The sequence below is a fragment of the Galleria mellonella genome, unplaced genomic scaffold (assembly GCF_026898425.1).
Source record: "Galleria mellonella isolate WM207_F2 unplaced genomic scaffold, CSIRO_AGI_GalMel_v1 utg173, whole genome shotgun sequence".
In the NCBI taxonomy this organism is placed as follows: Eukaryota; Metazoa; Arthropoda; class Insecta; order Lepidoptera; family Pyralidae; genus Galleria; species Galleria mellonella.
Window position 1 is genome coordinate 8,417,905 of NW_026442016.1, and position 25,969 is coordinate 8,443,873.

Genomic DNA, 25,969 nt, shown 5'->3' on the forward strand with positions numbered 1-25,969 from the left:
ATACCATTTATAATTATAGCAGCTGCATTAATGCCGCTATATACAGGAAGCGAAAAAGAAGAAAAAAGAAGGGAGTTTTTGACCAATATGGCAACACCGCCATATCCGTCAGCTCTATCATCACGGAGACTTGTAAAGCCTGAAATCCTAAAAGGATATCCTGGCTTTAACCAAGTCTCTTGTAGAGCTATTATAAAAGGATTATATTTATTAATCAAATAAAATAAGTCTGATTTCTTATTTGTTATGCTACGACAGTTCCACTGAATTATTTGGACTTTGTAATCCATTGTGAGAAGTTAATAATTAAGAAAATACATTGTACATGGCATCGTTGGACGGTGGTAAAGTTGTTTGTATCATTTTCGATTGCGATAACACTTTAATAAGCATGAGAATAATATCAATGATGGATTGATTATTGTCAATATTATTTGATGATAATGCACAACCATTAGAGGGAGCAGGAATATTATATTCCTTAACTATGGCTTCATGGGCAGAACGATCATATCCTTGTTGTATTTTTTGAGGAGAGCGTGGTTTAAGTGTAACTGTTTTTTTATATGATGATTGTATATGTGGTAATGATGATTTCTCTTTAAGGAAAGAAGATTGAAAATGAGATTTATTGGAAGGAGATGATGATGTTAATACATCTGAATATAGTTTAGAAGTTGGAGGATGAAATTTTGATGCTTCAGCATAAGAAACACAACTATGGGCCATTGTTTCTTTAATGGCTTTCTGACGTGCATATTCAGGACATTTCTTACTAATTGCTGAATGAGAACCATTACACAACATACAAGAAACATTTTCCTCATCTACTTCACATTTATCACCTGTATGATTTTGCCTGCATTTATAACACCGAGGATTTGAACGACACTGCATCTTGACATGTCCGAACCTACAGCAGTTATAGCATTGGATAGTAGGGTAAATGTACAAATCTACAGTTAATGATGTGTAAAACATAAATACTCTTTTTGGCAATATTTGTCCATCAAAAGTAATAACAATGGTTTCAGTATTAATAAAACTTGGTTGTCCTTCATTAATTGTCTTTTTCTTTATTCTTCTGGTTTTTAGAATTTTCCCACAACCTATAGGTACTGATATATTTTGGATTACTTCCTCTTCTGTCCAATCTTTAGGAATACCCCTCACAATTCCCATACGGGTTACATGGAAAGAAGGTATAAATGCCTTAAAATTATGTGTCACTAAGTTACTATTATTTAAAAATGCATTTGCATTTTCAAAATTTGAGAAAGAAAGCGATAAACGGTTTCTTCCTATTCTTTTGAGGCTACCATTCACTATATTATTTATCTTATTAGTGTGTAAAAAGCGACCAAATGCAATAGGATGTAATGTAGTGTTATCATTAGGATGTGTTTCATTTTTTTGTACATGAACGACATAAGGTGCTATATCCTCGGCATTGTACAAAGTTCTGCTTAAAGTACTGGGTGGAGAAGCAGGTTTAACAGACTCGGTATTGTTTACAACTGGTATTGATACTTGAGTTTGATTCTCATCTTCAATACATTGACAATCACTATCTTTAATTTTAGATTCAAGACCCTTGGTGTGCCTCCTTCGTTTTTTATTGCAATGTTTGCAAATGCGACGTTCACCACGTACTCGCTTACGTTTAGAACTTGCAACGCTAGAACCATCTGTGTCCATACTAGATTCACCTAATATATCAAAACTATTATTGAATGGAATAGTTATATTTGCAGACACCTGGGGGGTTGTCCCCCCAGGGTCTATAGGTGGATCCATAATGTTAATATAGGTAATTTACTTACCAATATTTACAGCAACAAACACTATTACTACAAAATATACAATTAAATATACAATCTAATACACAATATATAAAAAAGACTAATCCTTATATAAATAAAAATAAAATTAATTTAAAGAAGATCAAAAAACACTCCCGCTTTTTTAAACGTTTCCCGCGCTTTTTCCACAGATAAGTTGGTGACACTAATATAATGTACAGACTACGTAATTTAAAAACAAGCATTATTTCTTAATTTATAAAACATGAAAAATTTCTATGTAACCATCCACAGGAAACTACATAATAAAAGAAATTAATAGTCACGTATCCTAAAATAATTTATAATATATCTCTGTCTAAAATTTTGAGATCAGTAGATATCATAAAAGACCTAATTTTCTTATAGGGTAACACTTTCAAATTCAATGGATTGGTTACATAGATTTCAAACAGACTATTTTTTAATCGAAGTGGTATGACCCTATATGACATGACATATAGAAGTAAAGAGAAAAGATTGTTCTCGACTTTAAAAAACGTAATTATTCGTTTCATAATGATATTTCCAGTTTAAAATTTTTGTCACTAATTTTCAGACCCTTTAATTTTCTTTTTAATAACATATAACTTGATTCCATAACAAAATTTAATTACTTTTTTGTATAAGGTTAAACTGAAATTGTCATTGACAAAAGTGTTTTATAAAATGTTTTGCTGGGGTAATGGAACATATCACGAATTATGCTTAGATGATTCTGAAAATGTTGATTTGGTAAGTATGATAATATGGGAATATTTTTATATAAATCCCTGTTCTGTATGTAGATGTTGCTGTTGATTATTATTATTTTATTGTGTGTCAGTAAACAAGGTCTACTATGGATAGATGATATATGAAAATAACTCCGTATACAATTAATTTAGAATATTATAAATATATAATATTGCAATATTTGTTAGTTTTGCGTTAATGTAGAAATAAACTATTGTTATTTTTTTTTTTTACAAAAAAGTAATATTTATTCATTATGACTCATTAAGAAATCATGTATGATAAAGGGTTTATCATCCTTTGTCTGCTATATGTTTTACTATATCATTGACAAGTAAATTTAAAAATATTACTGAATTTGTAATGAATCCGTAGGTTATTAAACCAACATTATCAAAATGGAGTGAGAGTCATCATGTCAGATGTATAGCAGCAGGAGAATTCTTTGTTCTGTACCTCACTAACCAGGGTCACTTATATTCATGTGGAAGTAATGAGGCAGGACAGCTTGGACGTCACACTGATTCTAATGAGGGAAGAATGCCAGGTAAGTTACTTTTTCATTATTTTTATTTTAATTGTACAAATAAATATAATAAAATTACAAATAAATAGAATTTTCCTCAGTAATGTTTACAATTTATAAATATAATAAATTAATTATAATTATAATTTGAAAAAGATTAGTAACTTAAATACACTCACAAGTGATCTATTTTATTTTGGGTCTAAAGTATTTTAATTATTGAGACTGTGACATAATTTATTGCATCGCATCCACTGTTTAATCAATTTACTATCATTAACTAAAGATTTATCTAAGTTTTTTGTAAGATTGATATAGAGAGAAATTAGTAAACTATTGCATTAATCTAATAAATTACTCTTATGCTTGAAATAGAAATGAACTAAAATATTAATATTTCCAATTGTATTTCAGATCTGGTGGAAAAATTAAAGGAATATAAAATTTTATCAATAGCATGTGGCCTTCAGCATTCTCTGGCACTCAATGAATGGGGAATCCCCTATAGTTGGGGTTGCAATAGCATGGGTCAACTTGGTGTAGTGGATACTGATTCAATTTCACACAATGTTCCCTGTGTAGTGAAAAAACTTGCAACAAAAAATGTGGTTCAAGTTGCATGTGGCTCATATCATTCCATGGCATTGACAAATAGTATGTATCTTATTAATTTTTAGAGTTTTATTGGTCATATCATTATTTAATAATGAAGTAACATAATGTGACTGTTAAATTTAATAAATATATGGCATTCTATGGCCTCTATCATGTATTAACTTTGATCTTATAATACTTAGGTTGTTGATCATGATAATATATCTATATGAGATTGAAATATTTTATCTATTTATTGAGATTAATGTCTGCCTATTATTAGGTTAGTGAATCTTGAATCCATGTAAAGCTAAGGTGAGTAGCTTTACATGGATTCAAGATTTTGTCAAGTGTCAAGTATTTATTGAAATAAAAATTAAATTTGTTCCATGTATTCCAATAAATAGCATACTTGACAAGATCTTTTTATTAAAAACTATTCTATGTCTCAAGGTGGAGCAAACAAAAAAGGAGTATTCTATATAATCGAAAATCTGGATAATCTATTTCAAAGTCAAATCAAACAATGCTTAAATTTTAATATTTTTTTTATTATGTTTAGTTTTACATACATCATATGTAAGTACATATGTTAGGTTTACATACATCATTTAGACAAAATGATATAAAAAAATATGAGATATAAAAATAGTGGATTACATAACATCTATTAAACCAATTAACACATAATACCATTTCTAATTTTATTAAAATCTGGTGTGTGGTTTCTAAAATTAGTGTAAATAAACATTGCAATATGGGATTTTTAGATATTAAGATTTATCTGTGGATTTAATATTTCATGTTATGGTGAAAAAAGCAATACATGATTATTAATGTTTAGATGGAGACCTATATGCTTGGGGTGCAAACAGTTATGGGCAATGTGGGCTTGGAAATGTAACAAACAAGGAAATGAAACCACAACAAATCACATCACTGCTTGGTGTACCGATTGCATTGATAGCATGTGGCAGCAATCACACATTTGTTTTATCTAAGTGAGTATTTTTTTAGTTTATAAAAACACATAGAAAGTATGAATATGGTGGTGCAACATGTTTCTTCCGATGGTGTTGCCACCATCTAACTTGTCTAAAATTTGGACCATGAGAGTTTCAAACACAAGAGTCTTAGGGTAGTATATTATAGATAATTCATTTCATAGGATACTATACCATGAATGATACAGAAAATTATGTGATATTTTTATGTGCTATCTTTAATTATATTTTTTGCCAGTTTTAGTAGTATTTATGTAAATAAAAATATCTGGCATATCCCTCTTAGGGTCATGAATTTGACCTTTAGGAAGATGACAGCATATTTGATTTTCAAATATTTATATAAAAACAGGAATGGAAACTGAATAAAATAAATTTTAGTTTTTCTAGCACACAGTATTGTCTTAGTCACAGATTGTAGTTACATCATGTATTCATCATAATCATAAAATAATTAAAATAAAATAGTGTAACTTGTGTATGCTTACATTTACATAGTTACATACCTGATATCAGTAACTGCATTATCAGTAAATTTAACCACAATATAACAAACATTGTTTTCTCCCACACTACTGATAAGAAAAATATTGTTAAATTATTATCTATTTAGAGAGGAAGGATTCTACTAAGTAGTAGAAAAGCATCTTCTGAATGGATACTGTTCATGCATAGAGGTCTGATATATAAAGACAATTGTCTTTGACATTTGGTATTGTCTTTGTTCTTTGGATCTTGGTGTAAAGATAATATATAACATAGTCATTTATTCTAGTCCAACATAATTATCATTTCATGAATCTTTGTTCTTATTTAAGTTTTAAATCACATTAATTTCCTTTTTGGCCTAGGCCTCTCCCCTTTCTCTTCACATATCCCTGTATTGGGCTGTTCTCATTCAAATCTGTCCATTTTTCATCACCGACATTTCTGCCCACCATCTGTTTGGTTGACCTCTCTTCCTTTTTTTTGTGGTATCCATTCCAGGACTTTTTTTGCCCATCTATCATCATTTAATAAAATAAAAAAAAAAAAAAAAAAAATCTACAGTTGTTCATCCTGCAGACATATCGAGCCTATTTCTGTTTCAGAAATCTAATTTAAGATAATATATAGCTGTTAATTTATATTTAACAGATCTGGTGCTGTCTATGGCTGGGGAAAAAATTCTCATGGTCAACTTGGGCTACAAGATAAAGAACACAGATGTTATCCATCACATCTAAAGACATTAAGGAATGTTAAAGTATGTAATTGTATTTAATAATTCTTTTATTAAATTATAGCAACTGTTAATGACTATGACAGATAAGTTTTATATATGCATAGATTATTAATAATAATCTATGTAATATAGACAGATAGATGTATGCCAGCTGGCAACATATTGTTTGACTCCAACCAAATGTGTTTATTAATCACAATTAAAGGACACATCATCATATCAGCCATTAACTGTTCACTACTGAACATAGGCTTCCCTTTTAGACGGTTTTGCCAATTTTGTGTATAGAAAAAAAAAATTCTTAATAAATATTGAATGTGTGTGATTTCATATTTACTTATTTATTCTGTGGCATGAAGATACATAAATATTAAATAAGAATTTGAAACTATTTATATGTATTTAAATTTTGTGTTTAATTCTGAAATGTTTTGAGTTTCTAATAATCTCATCAACTTGGACTATAAATAATAATTCTAATACCTTTTCAGGGTTTTTGCCCCAATGTTTATGTTATAGTTTTCAATAATATGTTATTGTTAGTCTATTATTTATTATTACTTTCTAGGTATGTCATATAGCATGTGGAGAAGACTTTACAGTATTTCTTACACTGGACGGTGGTGTATTTACATGTGGCTTTGGGGAATATGGACAAACAGGCCATGGAACTACAAAAGATGAACTTGTACCAAGACAGGTATATTTTACTGAGCAAATAAATTAAAATAAATTAGTAAAGGTTAAATGATTGAACATTATTTTTTGTACTTTGGATAAATCCAGATATAAGTGGAGGATGAAGTGATTTCACTAAGTTCATTGTAGCTCACCATAACAGTAGTTTCCGGGAGAATTTCATGGTTGAATTGTTCTATTGTTGGCAATGGAGTATCAGTTTTTGTTTATCCTATTGACTGTAGTATCAATTAATAAGAGTGTTACAAATTTCAAATTTTTGATTCCGTAAGTTACAAATATAGTCTTAAATTAAGTAATTGAGGGGGAATTGTTAATAATGGGGTCTAAACGCCCAATTGTTAACAATATACTCTATCAGGTCGACCTCCACGTGGTTCCTCCTGGAAACCATCGTGAACAATTCTTGTGGAATTCGTCACAATAGGCTAACTGACCTGTTGCCCCGCCAGTGTTATCCGATAGCGCAGGCGGGGTTACCATTTTATTATCATCCATAACAAAAAATTGAGTAATTGAAATTGCGCATCTAAGTGCATTTTTTATCGAATCTTGGTTGGCGTCAGGTGATGGAGCTGATGGGTAGCACAGTGACGCAAGTGGCATGTGGGCGGCGCCATCTACTGTGCCGAGTGGGAGAACGCATCCTGGCCTGCGGCTACGGCGCGCGCGGTCAGCTCGGTTGTAAACACACCTTAGCTTTGGTGCCTACGCCCGTGTCCTTCGTGCCCAGTGATGACTCGCCCGTTAGTACTTTTTTAAATGACCTGAAATGGCAAATGGATTGATGAGATCCTTTGTGTGTAGTGATATTTGTCGTTTATAGATACCTAAAAAAACCTCTATTTCCAATGTCAAGTACAAATAATTTAATTAATTATATATTTTCACATCACATTATAATTATTATATAGTTAATGCTCTGTACATATTTAATTTGTGTGCATATATTACCATGTTCATGTTAAGTGTTGTATTGAACTATATGTAACATTGTCAATGTACCTATAAATAAATAAATCCCAGACAATAACGATACACACTAAGGCATTAGGTCTATATCTAATAATTTTCATGTAATCTGTCATATCTTACCATTTAAATCAAAACACAGCCATAGTTGTTTACGGCAGAACATAAGTGAGTTAGAACTGTGAATGCAAAGGGTTTTATATATAATGTCACGATCTGGTGATTGTTGTAATCATGCTCTAATATTAAAACAAAAAATAGATGTAGTTCATTTAATGTGTAGTCGTGACAAATGTCAATATGATAAATAAAATCATTTAGATGGTAAGTAATGACGCGTGAGCCTATGAAGGTAGGAGGTATTACAGCACTGTGATTAACTCATCCTTGTGCCATTACATCTTCACTATCATATTCACCTCCATTTTTATGGGGAGAACTTCAATAGTGAATCATTTGAAGAGGATGTTAATATTTTTGGAACAATTTTTATTACATTGTTTTTTCCTATGTAAATAATTTATAATTTATATATATATATATCAGTTTACAATGTATAAGTCTTCGTTAACTAACTTATTTTTCTATTGCTTTTGTGCAGACTGAAAATCCAGGTCAAAGCAAGGTGAATATAATTAATATAATGGCTATTATGTAGCTATTGTGTACTGTCATTTCCTTTTCATTGCTATTTCTTTAATCTTATTTTATATATATTTTATTTTTGCTTTAAATATTGATCTTATTTCTTAGTTACACAGTTCCCGGCCTTTGTATCATTTAGTCAAATAGTATTTAGCAAATAAATAATTAGTTGACAACAGTTTTCATTATATAGATAAAGTTGTATTATTAGTTTCATTCAAAATTATTCAGCTTATGCCCAAATAAATATTACTTTGGAACAGTTAAGTAACTGTAGGTCCTATGCAAATGATAACTATTAATAGTAAACTATCCTTCTTCAGCCGAAGAAGAAACCGAAGGTGGAGCCCACGACAAATGGTCAGCACAGCAGTGCGGGTGCTTCGAAACGAAATGTTGAGTCATTTGCCTATTCAACATACAATATTTATATTACAAAAATATTTCTAGATTCTAAAGTTTACAAAGTTTTCGCATTGTCGAAACTGGTTGATTAATATTAATTAAATATAAATTTAAGTGTCCTCTAATATCTATGTTCATTGCCAATTTTTGTTGGCGAGTTTAGTAAACATCATAGTAGTTCGCGCAAACTATTTAATGAAAACCATAGACAATTAAGTCTGCGTAATAATCGTAATTCTTTGATACAAAAATTGTGTTGAATTGCCAATTGCATTTTGTTTTCGATTTGTCAACTTATCATTATTCCGCAATTATTTTGTGACTATTCTCATTATTTTAATATTTATTGTATGGAATTCATTTAGTTCATTCATTTACTTTTTTTTTTATAAACTCATTCATACATAAGTGCATACAGGCGTACATCAGGGTGTTTGTTTTGTACACAATTTTAAAAAAATTAAGATACTTAATATTCACACTCCTGCGTTGGCCAGTTTCGATACAGCGGTGACGTCATATACCAGGATTATCAAAGGAGATCCAAGTTCTAACAGAATCTACTATGATAATTTTTTAAATAACCCCAATTTCTCTGTGGTTATTATAAAATACACCTGCTATATGTCGTTTCACATAATATCTTTGTTCATTACCATTGCATCCACATAATGCATTGCTGTATCTTTTATTTTTGCCATTGTAGAAATATATCTTTTAATATCTATTGATATAAAAATATACCTATCTGTGTTATGTGTCAGCGATAGTTAATTTGATTTAATCTACTATTTATGATTAATTGTTTCATATACATTGTATTTAAATATTATAGATGTCTTTTTTAAAAGTTGATTACCGAAAATCGAAAATTAAATCAATTCTTAACTATTAAAATCCGAAAATTTTAATGGTGGAATTATATATCATAAATATTATTGACACACACCACAGATAAGTTATATTATGATTTAATAGTCTCTTAATCTTTTATCTCTTTAAAATTATTTAAATATGCAGTATGTAAAATATTGTACTTGCTCGAATTGGAATGACTATTATAACTATGTAGATTGAATGTGTTAATCTAGTTTGTTTTAAAACAAATTCAAATTCGTATTTTAGCTATAAATTTTTTTTTATTTATGTGACAAATATTTATTTTCTTTGCAGTTCTCTCCAGACATATTCAGTGGACCCATGAAAGTGTTCGCGGGAGGTGATCATAGTTTCCTAATCACCAATTGTGACAAAGCGTCCGCTGATTTCCGGGTGCCAGAACACAACAAACAGATTCTCACACTGAATCTGCCAAAGCTTTATGTTTGCGAAACTGTAAAAGATGATGATGTTGTAAACCAAGTGAGTTATATATATTTTTATTTTTATTTTCTACTATTAGAAAAGGAAAATAAGCTGACATTTAATAGAATTTGGTGATGATAAGACTGTGGACGCCGCGTTAAGTTAGTATTCTTATGATTAATTCTTCAAAATTAATATAAATTAAAAAAATGGGCAATGAAATATAAAGAATTGGGTATTTTATTGTTTATAATCCAGAGAGTTACGGGTTATGACAGTGAATGTGTCAATGCACCTACAGTGAGTGTAGAAAGTATTCGTACACCTAGGGTTGTAATAAAAAAAATACGAATTTGATAGACTTTCTTTTATTTATCTAATTTAAATCAATACTATTAAATATTTTAACATTCCCGCACTTTGTTTATGATAATTTTTGTTTTTTAATAAAAAAAATTATACAACATAAAAATATTTTTACGTTAACTAAGCAAATAATGACAAACAAAAAGTATTCGTACACTTATAAAATTTGTAAGTAAATGAATATTAAAAAAATATTAATACTTTGTTGGACCACCGTTAGCATTGATGATAGCTTGGAGTCTCTGCGGCATCGAATCAACTAGTTTGAAAATATAAGAAGACGGTAACAATGCCCATTCTTCGCGAAGCGCAATTTTTAGTGTTTCTTTACTTGAAATTGGTCGATTTCCAATTTTATTATCGAGATAATCCCACCCATGCTCTATAATATTAATATCAGGTGATTGAGGAGGAATCTCTAGGTATTTTGGAGCGTTAAACAGGATCCATGCTTTAGTATTCCATGCTTTATGTTTAGGGTCATTATCTTGTAAAAATATCCAATTATTGTTAAAACCCATTTGAGCTGCACTAGAGAGAAGATTCTCTTTTAAAATATTAATATACGTTTTGTGATTCCTAATTCCATCAATAAATGCAAGTTTTCCCACCCCAAAAGCACTCATGCAACCCCATACAAATACTGACCCACCACCGTGTTTTACCGTTGGACATAAATTTTCTTTCTTATATTCCATATTAGGTTTTCTTCATACCATATGATGTCCATCCGATTTGAAAATATTATATTTCGATTCATCTGAGTAAATAACAGTTTGCCAAAAATGATTTTTTTCATTAATATATTTTTTTGCGAATTCTAATCTTTTTTTCTATTAATATCATTTACCCAATACTTTTTACGCGCAGTTCTTCCATGATAATCGTTACTACGTAATACGTTCCGAACGGTACTGACAGAAATATGGCAATCATTGATATTATTAATTTCTTGTAACACTCGAGGGGCACTAATTTTTGGATTTTTTTTTACACAATTTAAAATTTTCCGATCCAATCGAGGCGTGAGTTTTGATGGACGCCCCACCTCTGGGTTTGTTTTTTAGTGTTTTAGTAATAGAATACCGATCAATTACAGTCTGTACGGTTGAACGTGGTCTATTGACAAATTTTGCAATTTCACATAATGATTTGCATTGATTATGCAAATTAATAATTATTTTTCTCTCCTCTTCACTCGTTTCTTTTGCTTTACGACCCATTTTTGTAACTAAACACGTCTATACTTGTCACGAGTGCAACTAAAACGTCTAATATCTATGCCTACGTATTAAAAATGACCTTGGCATTGTAGGCATATGAAAAATTCGATTGAATAAATGATTTATACAGAATTTCATTTAAAAAAGAATGAATGTACGAATACTTTTTGTTTGTCATTATTTGCTTAGTTAACGTAAAAATATTTTTATGTTGCATAATTTTTTTTTTAAAAAACAAAAATTATCATAAACAAAGTGCGGGAATGTTAAACTATTTAACAGTATTGATTTAAATTAAATAAATAGAGGAAAGTCTATCAAATTCGTATTTTTTTTATTATAACCCTAGGTGTACGAATACTTTTTACACTCACTGTATTTTTTTCGGTCATATTTTTAATTTAAAAAATTAAAAAAAACTAATTTAGAAAAAAGAAGTAATAATAAGATTGTTAATTAAATTATCCAAGTATAAAGAAACATATATTTATGCATGCTACTCCCAAATGTTATTTCTAATGTGTTAAAAGCTATTCTAGTCCAAATAGCCCTACTTTCATGTGGTGTCATGCTGATCCAAAATATTTCTTGATAAATGATTGAAAATATTAATTTTGTATATTTCCTAGGATCTCATGGCCTATTTGGAGACTGTATTCGGTTCGCTGGCGTGCGTGAACGGTTCATTCCTGCTGGATAATAATGCCCATTTCGGATGCAACAAAAATGTTCCTGGCGTTAACTTAAAAGCTGCCGAAGAAGCCTTCGCAATAATTAGCAGATTCGAAAACACCTCCATCAAGCAACTAGTATGTTATCATATTAATTATTATTATTTTAATATTTTTTTGTATTGTTAAATGTTTTGTAAATGGACATTATAATATTACTGTGTGTGACTATCTAGATTGACTTCTGAATGTTTTAAAAAATGTTCCTGGCGTTAACTTAAAAGCTGCCGAAGAAGTTCTGGTCCTTCGCAATAATTAACGAAAGCAGATTCGTTGAAGAGAAAACAGTTTCTCTCGAAACTCGGCTCCATCAAGCAACAGTTTAGTATGTTATCATATTAATTATTATTATTTTAATATTTTTTTGTATTGTTAAATGTTTTGTAAATGGACATTATAATATTACTGTGTGTGACTATCTAGATTGACTTCTGAATGTTTTAATCAAGAACGTAGTATATGAATTTTATACCTATATTGATTTGCATTTACTGCAAAGATACAATACAAAAGTACAATATTTGTTAATTTTTAATATGTCTTCCTGACTGACTGATTTGTAAAATCTTCATTTTTTAAATGACAGAAATATGAATATAAAAAGAAATTCTAAGAATGTTTAAATTTATATGTTTATTTACTAAGACAATTTGCAACAAAGATTTTCATTGTCTTAATAAATTAATACGGCAACTTTATATGTAATAGAATATTTCTTGTATTAGTAAGTGATGTTATGATAATACTCTTGCAGATATTTACCCACCTAACAGAGAATATAATAAAGAAAATGAAGATATCTCCGCCAGATGCAGAAGTACTGAGGATGTTTCTTATATTGCCCTTATACCACGAAATGAGGAACCCGCGGCGACATACAGAATTACAGGTTACATACAATTGCATAAATTTATAAAATATGAAAAAGAACGTAATAACAAATAACAATTATATTAGTAAAAAATGGAAATCATTCTTTTATGATAGTGTATTGAGATACTACTTTCAGCATTGGATAGATAATGGCTGAGATGATAATGATGATTTTGAAGTCATTTGCAAGACACATCAGTTTCTTGGTCCTGAAAACAATGATTCCTCAGAAATTATTCTCTTTTATAAAAAAAAAAATAATAATAATAAAATTAACGATTAATTGATGACAATATCGTAAGACTAATAAGCACGTAAACTTACTCTCGCATCTTCAATTTGGTTTCTACTATTTAAAAGTGGATGAAAAAAGTTATAGTACTATTCCTTAGAGATTATGATTGAGAAATATATTGTTATTTCACCAAGTAGATGTTTTTATAGGGTCCATTTGCTGAGGCGTTCAACAAATTGTCAACATTACCACAAAAGATAGTGCAAAAATGGTGGGAAGCGCAATCTACCGAATACTTTGAAATGCTAGTGGACATATTTAAAAGCGTTATTGTTTATGAGTTAATGCAACCAGCGGTGAGAGCCAATAAGGTAAATTATGATTTTTTTAGACTTGTAACTGACTGCCTGAATCATCTATCTTCTGAAAAAAATATTAAAATATTATGAAATGTAGATATTAAATAAAATTTTTGAATACAGTTTAAAGTTAATTAGTTACAACAGTTTAATATATTCACTGCTGTCCACATTATTATGATGATAGTAATTTATTACAAATAATTCTATGTCCACAGTGACAAAATATAACATAGTTGTCAAGTAGTTTATTATTATTAGGTTACAGTTTTTTCGTGTAGAAAGAGAATGCCATAGAAATGCTATAAATGTATGCGTTATGAAATAATAGAATGACGTCATTGGACAAATGAACAAATATAAAATGTACCTCCTCGTTGGTGCGATATAATAGCGACAGCTATTTAATTTGAACGGGTGATATAAACAATGCTTATGAGATGGTAAATATAAACAAATAAAAAAATATTTCTGATCTTGCTCACACTTTTGTGTTTTGTTTATAACGGTGTCTCGTTCTAATTATTATTGTCATATCTATTAGGACCACAGATACTATCCTGAGCCTATGATTTTTCATATCCACATTTATTAGTTCTTGTTCATAATGATTGACTATTTGAAATAAAATATTTTTATTATTTGAAATATATATAATTCATTAACAGATATATCGCTATTTATTTAAATTTTTTTTGTCTCTATCAGACTGTGCACTTTTCAGAAAATATATTTTACACACAGCATTCTTCAAATCCTAGACACATTGTCATTATTAAATAAAATTAATTTCACCAATCCAAAGAAACCTAAAATATCGGCTGAGTGTTTCTATGTCGAGGACCTCTGTAGCTACGTAGATATCGCATCGGATTATATTAATTGGATCACAGATAAAAATGTGAGTATACATTCTTTTATACAGGTAAATTTGAAACCGTTTTTTTAAAGGTGTCATTTCCAGTAAAACTGAAAAGTTTTACTAAAGAATAATGGATCGATTTTTTTTATTCAACTTAAAATGGCAAACAAGCTGACAGCCCACCTGATGGAAAGTGGTAACAGTCGTCTATAGACATGAGCAGTACCAGCAGGACAAAACAGATTATACTGTTTCGCCCATAATACCTTCCATGCGTTGCCAATCCTGAAAATTCAGGTGTTATTCTTCTGTACCTTGTAAATTCACTGCCCTATCTCACCCTTCAAACCTAAACATAGCCATGCAAACACAACTACTTAACGATAGAAACGCTAATGGGACATAGGTACTCGAGTAAAAGATTTTTGTACAAAGTCTCCCTCTGATGAATCGAAAAAGAAAAAAATAAAATAAGATGACGCATCCAGCTGTTGTGTCAATTACTTAGAAGAAAAAACAATAATATAACTAGTACATAATAGGAAAAAACTTGTTAAGAATTAATATAGATATAATATTATGTAATATATAAGAATTACACTCATAAGCATATTTATTTGATTTATAATTTTTTAAGATTAACATTTATTTTTTCAGCCATCCCAACCCCATATGTGTAATTACCCATTTCTGTTCGACGTTCAGTGCAAGTCATTGCTGTTGAAGGTGGATCAACATTTGCAAATGCAGCTCGCAGTAAACAGGGCAGCCACTCAGATGCTTTCCCGTTTAATGTTCGATCCCACATATCTGTATCAGTATCATTCACAGGACCAATTTCTAAATCTGACGGTGTCAAGGGAGCATATAGTTCGGGACACTATGATACAAATTGGTAGCCACGATAGTTCGCAGCTTAAAAAACCTCTTAGAGTGAGTATTATTTTTGTATGGACTGGTTTGTTACAGTGTATTAATAAATGATTTTTTTTTTAATTTATTAATTACTACTTTATGACTGTTCCTTATGGTAGTCTGTGGGGGAGGCGTATGTTCAGCAGTGGGCAGATAATAGCTGAGATGATGATGATGATGGTATGTTTTATATTTTATTTTTATTTTAAATAAAGAAATAGAATTAGAATAAAAGTAGACTTTTTTATTCTAAAGAAATAATTGTACTTGTTTCATAATTTTAGTAGTATAACAAATCTGTTTAAAAAATAAAAAAAAAAAAAAACACTAATGATATGCTATAATATTTGTGAAAGTGATTATATAAAATAAATTTCTTCAATTTACTCAAATTTGTATGTTTTCACTCTTGTTCATTCCATACCAATTTGGTTACAGTTGAATTAGATATTTTTGTGGAAGAAAATGTTACTTAAAAATATTCTTAATGATAATATAAAAGTAAAATATTATTTGAAAAATTATTTAGTTACAGGAGTTGTGAGTAATATCATTGTTTCAGATAGCATTCGAGGGTGAGGAGGCAGAGGACGCAGGCGGGGTGAAGAAGGAATTCTTTCAGTTATTACTAAAGGAGATATTTGACCCAGTGTATGGAATGTTCAAACAATCTGAGGAGACCAATATGATTTGGTTTTCCAACAACCCATTTGAAGACGATGTTATGTATCAATTAATTGGTGAGGACAATTTTTATATTTAAGTCTAGTTCCACACTATTATGCCGAACACGATTCGTATAAATTCCGACGACCTGAAAAAATATTTTTTGAGGAAAGCTTACGACTATAATCACTTAATAATTAAATGTATATGACAACAATAATATTATCAATCATGAATCATTTCGAGAGATATCGTGACTGGAACTTTGCTGTTACAATTAGTATGAATACATAAATTGGGGCCGATTCTAAGATGCGATTTCTCTAAACTTATTTCTTAACCTATTATTATAATTTGGTAATTTTATGAAGTTACTGTTTTATGGGTTATTATAAACTATAATAATTTTGACATATATTAGAAAATTAGTTCATTCTGGTTTTTACAGTAAAGATTTTGCGATAATTTCAAATGAAAATTTTTGTTTTTAAATACGTTTAGAGAAAGGGTGTTTCAGAATCGGCCCCAATGTTTCTTATGTGATACCGTGGTATATTATAGTGTGATTATAAACTAACTGTGTTCACAAGTGCTTCTTCACAAACTTTGTAAATTATCGCAATACTGTAACTATAAGTATTGTAGTAATGGAACAGGTGATGGATAAGCAAATAATTTAACATTAAAAAAGTTCACTTTACAAGTGAACTTTTTTAATGTTAAATATAAAAAAAAAATATATTATAATGATCGTTCGAACTTCATCGAACTGCAACACTGAGATCCGTCGTGCGGTTTCGGCTTAAGTTGGTTCTGTCTCCACTTCGCGTCGCGCTACCGACGGCACTGTATGCGTAGCTCTAAATTATATTATGTTATTCAAATTTAAACTTCACACAACGAGAATTATAACAGTTTTATAGTCCACTGTTTTATCGTTAAATAAAACATCTTAAAGGGTCGAAACATAATGTTAAATAAATACATAATCATTTCTCCACCAGGTGCAATATACGGCCTAGCTATATACAATTCTATAATAATCTACGTACCATTTCCACTGGTGCTATATAAGAAATTATTGGGAGAATCGGTCATGTTGGATGATTTGACGGATTTGTATCCAACTCTCGCTAACAGTTTGAAGAACTTATTGGACTATCCCGATGACGATGTAGAAGAGGTTTGTATTTAGGATTTTTTTACGTTTCTAAACATATAATATAATTAAGTTGAAAGTGTGATGATGATATATTTTAATAATATAGATCATTATTAATATTATATTTTCCTTTTGTTCACTAAACGTAATTCAACCTTCAGTTTCATCATCTTCCTACCCTTATTTCAATTATATAAATTTTTGGGGTCGATGTAATGTTTTAGTCCATATTATCAAATTTAATCTAATTTACATTAATTAAACCTAATAAGTTGTCGTTATTAATGTTAAAGTATTAAACACTTGTAGTAGCGACCCGCCCCGGCTTCGCACGGGTGAAATGCTAAAAAATATGTTTACGACATCATATTAGAAACCTCTAAAATTATCAGTGTTTCTCTACTATATTATGTATGTAATATAAATATAAACCTTCCTCTGGAATCACTCTATCTATTAAAAAAAAAACCGCATCAAAATCTGTTGAGTAGTTTTAAAGATCTAAGCATACATAGGGATAGACAGCTGGAAGTATGTTTTATACTATGTAGTGATAATTTTATCGACAGATTGTTTGTAATTGCATCATATTATCTGTATTTACACATTAATGTATTTCGACATTAACGTAATAACGTAAGGTAAAAAAATTATTATGTGACCAATGCAAGAGTATTTTACTTTATAGAAGTCGCTTTACGTGATTCAGAATGCGTATTTATTTTTAAGGTATTCAGCTTATGTTTTGCTGTGAACACTGAAGTGTTTGGCCAGATTGAAGTGCACCTTTTAAAAGAAGACGGTGAGAACGTACCGGTTACGCATGAGAATAAAGAGGAGTATGTCGAGTTGTATGTGGACTTTTTGCTGAACAAATCCGTTTCGAATCAGTTCAAAGCCTTCAATCAAGGTTTCCAAAAGGTAATTTTTATTTATGATTTTTATAAGTGATAAATACACCTGGAATTAAGCACGATTGTTTTACAGAGGGGACAGCGGGGAGGTCAACCTGACAGCTTATATACTAACTGTAATATGGAACTTGCAGTCCGCATAACTAATAATCCCAGAGGGAGACTTTGTACAAAAGTCGATTGCTTCGGTACCTCTGTCCCATTCGTGTTTCTATCGTGAAGCAGTTGTGTTTGCATGGCTGTCTTAGGGTGGGATATGGCAGTGAATTTACATGATACAAAGGAATAACACCTGAGTCCTCAGGTATGGCATCGCATGGGGTATCATGGGCGAAACAGTATACTCTGTTATGTCCATGGTCCATAGAATATATATATATATATATATATATATATATATATATATATATATATATATATATATATATATATATATATATATATATATATTCTATTAGGTCCACTTCCATATGAAAACCATCGTGGCTAAATTATAGTGTAATGATCACGATAGGCCAAGTGAACTGACTTCTTCTCCTATCCCTCACTGGTAGCTCAACTTTGTAACTTTTATACTCACTATAAAAAAATGTGATTTTGTCACAAACAAATTTATGTTTACAGGTATGTGGTAGCAACATTATAAAATTGTTCAGATCCCACGAACTAATGTCAGTGGTGATTGGCAATGAAGAATATGATTGGGATATGTTCGAGAACAACTGCGAGTACAAGAATGGATATTTTCCTAACGACCAACAAGTTAGGTGAGTGAATTGTAAAACCTAATAATAATAATAACAACATATGGATTTTAGAAAAAAAAAAAAATAATGTTACTAATATTCCATAGTGAACTTTGGATGTATGTTTAGGTTTGGAATTTCATCACAGAGCAGTACAATGAGCATTACAGTGTAGTCTATGGTGTTGTTAATGTCTATGGGCGACGGTTATCACTTTCCATTAAGTGGGCCGTCAGCTTGTTTGTCCTTTTAAGTATCATTAAAATAAATTTCAATTAATGTTGTTAGTAGGTGGACTAATATTATAAATGCGAAAATAAGTTTGTTAGTTACTTTTTGACACCTCATCAGCTTAACCAGTTGTTATGAAATTTTATATATATACTATTACTAGCTTTTACCCGTGACTTCGTCTGCGTGACCAGGACAAAAAGTAACCTATATCCTTCTCCATCCCATATCGTACGTGTATACCAAATTTCATAATGATTTGTTAACTCTGAAATAAGACATTTAATTTCCGTTAATGAATAAATTAAAATCGGGTGGAATCTCCGTAATCTTCATAATTGATGTTATGTTCTGTTATGCACACAGATGGTTTTGGGAAGTGTTCCATGAGCTATCGATTGAAGACAAGAAAAAGTTCCTACTGTTTTTGACCGGCAGTGATCGAGTGCCTATACAGGGGATGCGTGATATAAAAGTAAGCTTAATATATTTTTATTTATTAGAATAATCTTAGCAATATGTTGCAAAATATTTATAGAAACCTCTTATGTTATTAGTGGTCATTTTAGGCATGTATCCAAACTGCTACTTAACACAACTAGTATAGAAACAAACTGATACATTAATGGCTTTAGTTTGTTATACATCTTAAGGAAGATTCATGTCTTCCTTAATTAATAAAACGTTTAACAAAACAACGCATGGGGTATCATGGGCGAAACAGTATACTCTGTTATGTCCATGGTACTGCTCATGTCTATAGGCGACGGTTACCACTTTCCATCAGGTGAGCCGACAGCTTGTTTGCCATTCTAGGTTGTATAAAAAAAGATTTACAAAAGTTTTTTAATTAAATGAAATCTATTTAAGTATGTCCATTAATTATTGTCTAGTACCTACAGTCTGTGATGATGATATTGTTTATATTTATAGGACATTATTTTATATATGGTGAGCCACTTTGTAAAAAAGTGATATAGGGAAATTGTCTGAAATTCATTAGAAATAATAGATATTTTTTTTATGATAAAGTTTGATTGTTTTGAAATTATTTATATAAATAGATTTTTTAATAATAAATTATGCCTCTAAATGTTATATCTACCTTCATTTTTTATCATGTTGCTTTTATTCTTATAATTTGCTTTTTCAGATCCGAATCCAGCCTGTAGCAGACGATAGGTACTTTCCAGTAGCCCATACATGTTTTAACTTACTAGACTTGCCTAGGTATAAAACAAAAGAAAGGCTTAAATATCATTTAATGCAAGCAATACAGCAAACACAGGGTTTCTCACTAGTCTGAATTACGTACCGCGTTATATAAGTAAATTATCAAAGTATTCCGACTGTCAACCATAAGACAACAATACAGTTACACTTCTGTATAGATTTACAAAAAAAGAGACGCTACTTTTATTAGCACCTTTTCGACTGTAATATGCATATAATTAAATTTGTACTAATTTCTGATCAGCCTGTAATATTTGTTGTTATATTTAAAAGAAACAACGAGAGTTCTTACAAATTTATGAATATTTTACATAAGTGTATGTATATAAGTAATATTTTACTCCACTCATGCTTTATTATACAACAACTTTTTTTTATTTTATTTGGTGAATCTTTTATATACCACTTTTGTATGGGTTTTGTTTTTTGTAAATCTATGCATTTTGGTCATATGTCCGCCCATGTAAAGACTGAAATTATGCCTGTGACGGATTGACCATTAACGAACATCTCATCTGTTCAAATTTGATGCTCATTTAGGATAATTTGATCACAATGTGTGATTTCAAATAATTGTGATATAAAATAAATCTAATAATCGCTAAATTGTTTCTTATTTAGTTCAATGGTAGGTAAATCTATCAGAATATTTGCTTATAATCTCAGCGAAACGGAGTTTTACTCTTTTATATGATATTAATTGTTCGGCATTGACTATGTAATATGACAATATACCACACCAACTATACTATTAAGGATAAATTAAGAAGTATCGCAAATCATAGACTTAGTATAACATTCTCGCATTACAGTGTTTTTATTTTGTCATTAATGGTATTGAAAATATGAACATTTATCAATGAAAAAAATTCAAAGCGAACGGGGTTTTAAAGAGGGCGCTCTAGTCCCTGTGTATAAAGACTGGTTTAAAGAGGACGTCATTATTGAATTTTTTTCAATTATAAATATTAATATATTATTTGTTTTTTTTTTAAATCTATAATTATATTCTCAATAAAAATATTCCGTAACTACATAAAAACATTTCAAGTGTCTAATTATAATAAGAATGACATTGATATTATTTATGTCGGAATACTATTAGTAATTTAAAAATAGCTGAATACTGGAAGCTGTGACATAACGAGTGTGAATGGTTAAAGGGAATTTTTCCTGACTCTTCGCTTCTAGATTCAGCGTCCTACCTAGATGTGATGCATTTTGCATTTATAATGCACGTTGCTTGAAGCACAGCGTTGTATAATCTCAACATTTGGTGTTTCTGGAACGGGCTTTTTAGTTAACTCATAAGTGGGTGGCCACACGAAGCCTGCACATTAGCTAGTTATGTTAGACGAATCGCTACAAATAATTTTCAATTTGTTGGTTGCGAGGAACAAAAATTATATTAGTCTACACGTGTGTGTAAAAACGTATTTATTATTAATTTGTGTGATATTTAATATAAAAAGGAAAGTATATATAGGAAAGTGATAACAATTTTGCTATTATTTTTGCCATTTTCTTATTCATAGTTTCATCTTTTTCTGTATTTTATGTGGTAATATTGATCTAACGGATTGTTGGCTACATTGGACTAAACAAAGAAATTAAGTTAACCTTTTGAGTACTCCAGTCGGATTTATTTAATAGTGAACCTGTGTTCGCATGTTTTTTCCCCCGTTTATTCAGCTGCAGTAATAGTGTAATGCAGTATACAATAAATAAATAATAAGTAAATACAATTCAGACAGAATATAAAACAAACGTTTACAATATTTTCAAATTACTTGTATTAGCCAGAAATATTAAAAAACTATTGATTTGGTTCATAAGCTCATTAAGCCTAGAGTAACAGATACAAAATAAAGCAGTTAAATGGATAAACAGAATTTCCATGTAATTTTCTCAATCTCCTTATCCTGACAGATAATGGCTGATATGATGATTATGATTCCTTTCCAGGTTAAACAATTTCAGCCATTATTATTTGTACCGTCGGCACTGCCGATTGACTCCTTTAATACTGACAATAATTTGTTTTATAAATTTTGTAGAATGTTCGTCTATGGGTTACGAAGCCAATTTTGTACATAATATGGTTACTTTGTGATATTAAAATTACGCCTCAAAAATCTTGCTGTTTATAGTCGAAGCTAATTTTTGTTAGCCTATTTATTGTCTCTTTTCTATGACACGATTTAATAATTCATTATCAATTATAAATAAACAATCAATACGTCATATATTGTGGCGATGCTGTTAATTGATTTTTGTCTTGCTTAATTTTTCAAACATAATTTAAATTAAAAATAATTTTGTTCGTGAGATTTCTTTCAGATGGAATATAATCATATAAATCAAGTCTGTGGGATTTAGAAACTTACAGACTAGTATATTTTTATTTCTGGGTTAAGTGTATTGAAAGGAATAATGACTTGTGTAAAGGTTTTAAGAGTATATATAAATGGAGACTCTAAGTGATTTTAATATTTCTGATTTTAAAATTGAGCTACTTTTGGCATTTTACACTAGGAATGTAGACTTATGATAAATTATATATATATTCTTTATTAGACTTGTAAAAAAAATAGCGATTATACATATGTTTAAAATTGGGTAACAGGCGTAGCCGCCCGCTACCTTAAAATGTTTGCATCGATAGTGCACTGACCTCGTAGTCTTGATATTGTACTGTACGATTTCTTACGAAAATTCTTGAAAATTTGTTTTCCAATTTTCAAGAGTTTAACTAATTTGTTTATATTGGTTCTGATGTTTTATATAGAACGGTACATTTATAATTTATTATTGATACACGTTTCATATATTTATATATATTTTTGATATACATATAATTATTAATTGTTCTGAATAATTTATATGTAATCACATTAAATCGTGTCATATTGGCACTTTGATGAATCGAATTCTAAGACACTGCGCAGACCAATAATTACAATTCTCGTACATGTTTGTCTCCCAAAATAGAACAAAATTGCATCTCATAACACAATAATCCCCTGGCAATTGTCTGAAAGGGCAAAATTTGTGCTCTGCGACTATGTCTATACAGGCTCTAGTATAGCGTTTGTTATTTTAAACAATAATTGTTTTTATGTTAAAAATATGTTAAATTCTACATGTCAGAATAATATTTCGGAAATGTGATAGTGGAATGGTAAGCTTGTTGTTTACATAATTAGCAAATAGTCTCAAAATACTTTGTTGCGTGTATAAATAAAACCGATTGTAGCTTTGCTAGTTCACTGTTGTCGTTTTCTAAATTATTTTGGGTGCACCTCAGCCCGGCTGTTTCGGGGTGGTATGCACGTGTATGTATTATATAATATAACAATATATTTTTGTATTAAATGTTGTGTTTTATTGTGAATTACTTATTTAAGGATCTGAAAGCTTTACATGTTGTGTATAACAGAAATGCAGATTTATAATTTTAAATGCATTTTTAATTTGTAATCTAATGTTTATAATTTTGGAGAGCTTCAGATACAGATTATAATATATTTTCGTCTAATTATAATTTATATTTTTGTAATCTTACTTTATTAACTTTCATTGAATAATTAAAATAAAACTAATGGTGGCATTTATACAATTTATTTCATTAAAATAATAATTACATAATATCGAAACAAAAGCCTTTTCAACATTTTATATACAAAATATTTGTGTAATCTCTTCATGACTAGTTAATTTTAAGCATGGCCGAATTGGTAGCAATAATTTATTAATATATATGTATTAATATTAATTTTGTCAAGCTCTTATATAATTTATATGTATAAACATCACTGCATCTTTATAGAAGTACGGTTATTTACATTTGTGATTAGAAAAGCTGATTAAATATTATATCGCATACGTTCGCAATGTATAAAGCCGCACATTTACATCGTATTTAAAGTTTAATATAAAAGAAAATATAAGTAAGAGAAATATAGCAAAAGTGAAATATCATTAATATGATAATTAATTTTCACTAATGATTTTTTTTATTTTTTTATTTTAAAATATTTAATTCTTACATGCTAAATAGTGGTTAACAATAAATTATACTTAATAATAAGTACCGATCCAATTTCGTACATGCCAACAAGACTTTAATACCTAAAGTCTATACAAGTACTTTAATTTGAGGAACTACCCTAGAATTCGGTATTGAAGATCAATTTAAAGGTTTTACTAATGTAATGGTATATTTTGTAATGAATACGATGTAAGAAGTTTTAATACCGTTACTGTTGACGTCACTAAATGGATTTGCCCTCATTTCATGACACTTTTAGCCATTTAAGTACAAACAACAGAACAATAATTATGATAAGAATTGAAGAATAATTATTAGTTATATTCGCTACGGGTGATGTAAGTCTAATGATTTGTTTTTATGTTAGTAAGAAGATCGGCCGGAAAGGTCTTCGTAATGTTGCGTGCCAGGTGGCGCCCGGTAGCCAGGGTAGTTGTGGTTGAGGGCATGTTGAGCGAAGAAGGATGTGTAATCCTTGTTTACCTGAAACATAAAATTCGTCGTGTCAGTGTATGTCGTAGACAAATAGTAGAATTCTCTGCAATGCATCAGCTGTCGTATTAAATAAAAAACCGTTTCGTATTACGACGGATCGAACGTTTAGATGGATTGTCTTTGTGATTTTTGCTATATGTATCTACAATTTTTAACGTCTATATGAAGGTTTATGAATAAGAGGGTTACCTTATTCATAAAAACATGAACTGTCTCATATACTTTTGTCTTTTTTTTTGTTAGTTTTTATGAATAAGAATCTTCATACGAAAATAAATGTTATATAATATGGCGGCTGATGTTAAGCCTTATAGTAATATGACTAACAAATCTTGTGGAAGTAGTGTCATAGACTGACAGTGGCTTAAAAGTTTAGAATTTAGTTAAGAACTGCACTGGATAGTGCAGTGTCAAGTTACAAATGTTGATTTATCTTCGTCATAATAAAAATGGTTCTGTTTTTAATACGACTAGCCATTTTGTTTTACAGTGAATTCTATAAGTAGGGTGCAACATATATGTTCTCATTTGTTTGTAAATTTGGATTCTGGACGTTACAAAACGTATTTTGTTTTACATTCATGCAGACTTGTCTACATCGCAAAGCTTTGTAGATAGAAAGATATGGATGTCATTGAGTAGGTATATGCGATTTAGTCGATGAAATGATTTGATGTACGTCGGTAGGCAACTAAGCTGACAATTCACTAATCTGTCTGTAGTGGAAAAAGTGACACATTCCGAAACCCAATGAAATCATGATATTGGACAACTTTTTCTATAAAACGACATATGAAAAACCCTCATATTTAACTCGTTCAATTAGAATAGTAAGATTTTAATTCGCGCCCAAAAGTCATCTGCACTAAAACAGCCCAAATGCTTCTGTACCGTGTACTCGTTTATCTTTACTATAGCAATATGTTTGTCTTTATCACATTTTGGTCAATTTTGGA

General features: G+C 29.9%; 2 protein-coding genes across 14 annotated transcripts in view; one reads left to right on the forward strand and one right to left on the reverse strand.

Moving 5' to 3' along the window:
* The first annotated feature begins 2,284 nt into the window (after positions 1 to 2,284).
* On the forward strand, positions 2,285 to 24,490 carry LOC113515702 (probable E3 ubiquitin-protein ligase HERC4). Of its 5 annotated transcripts, none has more exons than XM_052893405.1 (21): positions 2,285 to 2,576; positions 2,952 to 3,123; positions 3,517 to 3,756; positions 4,541 to 4,697; positions 5,838 to 5,946; positions 6,494 to 6,625; positions 7,191 to 7,370; positions 8,198 to 8,221; positions 8,565 to 8,636; positions 9,820 to 10,008; positions 12,170 to 12,349; positions 13,026 to 13,160; positions 13,589 to 13,750; positions 14,463 to 14,639; positions 15,258 to 15,533; positions 16,078 to 16,255; positions 17,186 to 17,364; positions 18,073 to 18,264; positions 18,882 to 19,024; positions 19,601 to 19,709; positions 20,388 to 24,490. In XM_052893405.1, the coding sequence occupies exons 1-21, from the start codon at positions 2,511 to 2,513 to the stop codon at positions 20,538 to 20,540; spliced, it is 3,225 nt and encodes a 1,074-aa protein (XP_052749365.1). In that variant the 5' UTR covers positions 2,285 to 2,510; the 3' UTR covers positions 20,541 to 24,490. The 5 variants fall into 5 exon arrangements, with proteins under 5 accessions (XP_052749365.1, XP_052749367.1, XP_052749368.1 ...); XM_052893407.1 differs by having other exon boundaries at positions 15,306 to 15,533; XM_052893408.1 differs by lacking the exon at positions 8,565 to 8,636.
* The window catches only part of LOC113515380 (uncharacterized), a 52,018-nt gene continuing 50,121 nt past the window's right edge, over positions 24,073 to 25,969 (reverse strand). For all 9 annotated transcript variants that reach the window (XR_008252677.1, XM_031910419.2, XM_031910421.2 and 6 more), the window contains one exon: positions 24,073 to 25,001. Coding sequence is in view for 8 of the 9 variants with exons in the window: in XM_031910419.2 (XP_031766279.1) it covers positions 24,882 to 25,001 (120 nt within the window). In the remaining variant the exon portion in view is untranslated. The remainder of the gene's footprint in view (positions 25,002 to 25,969) is intronic.

Coding starts and splice junctions, on each gene's coding strand:
- LOC113515702 (XM_052893405.1), top strand. CDS start 2,511: ATGTTTTGCTGGGGTAATGGAACATATCACGAATTATGCTTAGATGAT. Junction 8,637..9,819: donor CGGGTGCTTCGAAACGAAAT/GTTGAGTCATTT, acceptor TTTTCTTTGCAG/TTCTCTCCAGACATATTCAG. Junction 16,256..17,185: donor TGTTATGTATCAATTAATTG/GTGAGGACAATT, acceptor TTTCTCCACCAG/GTGCAATATACGGCCTAGCT.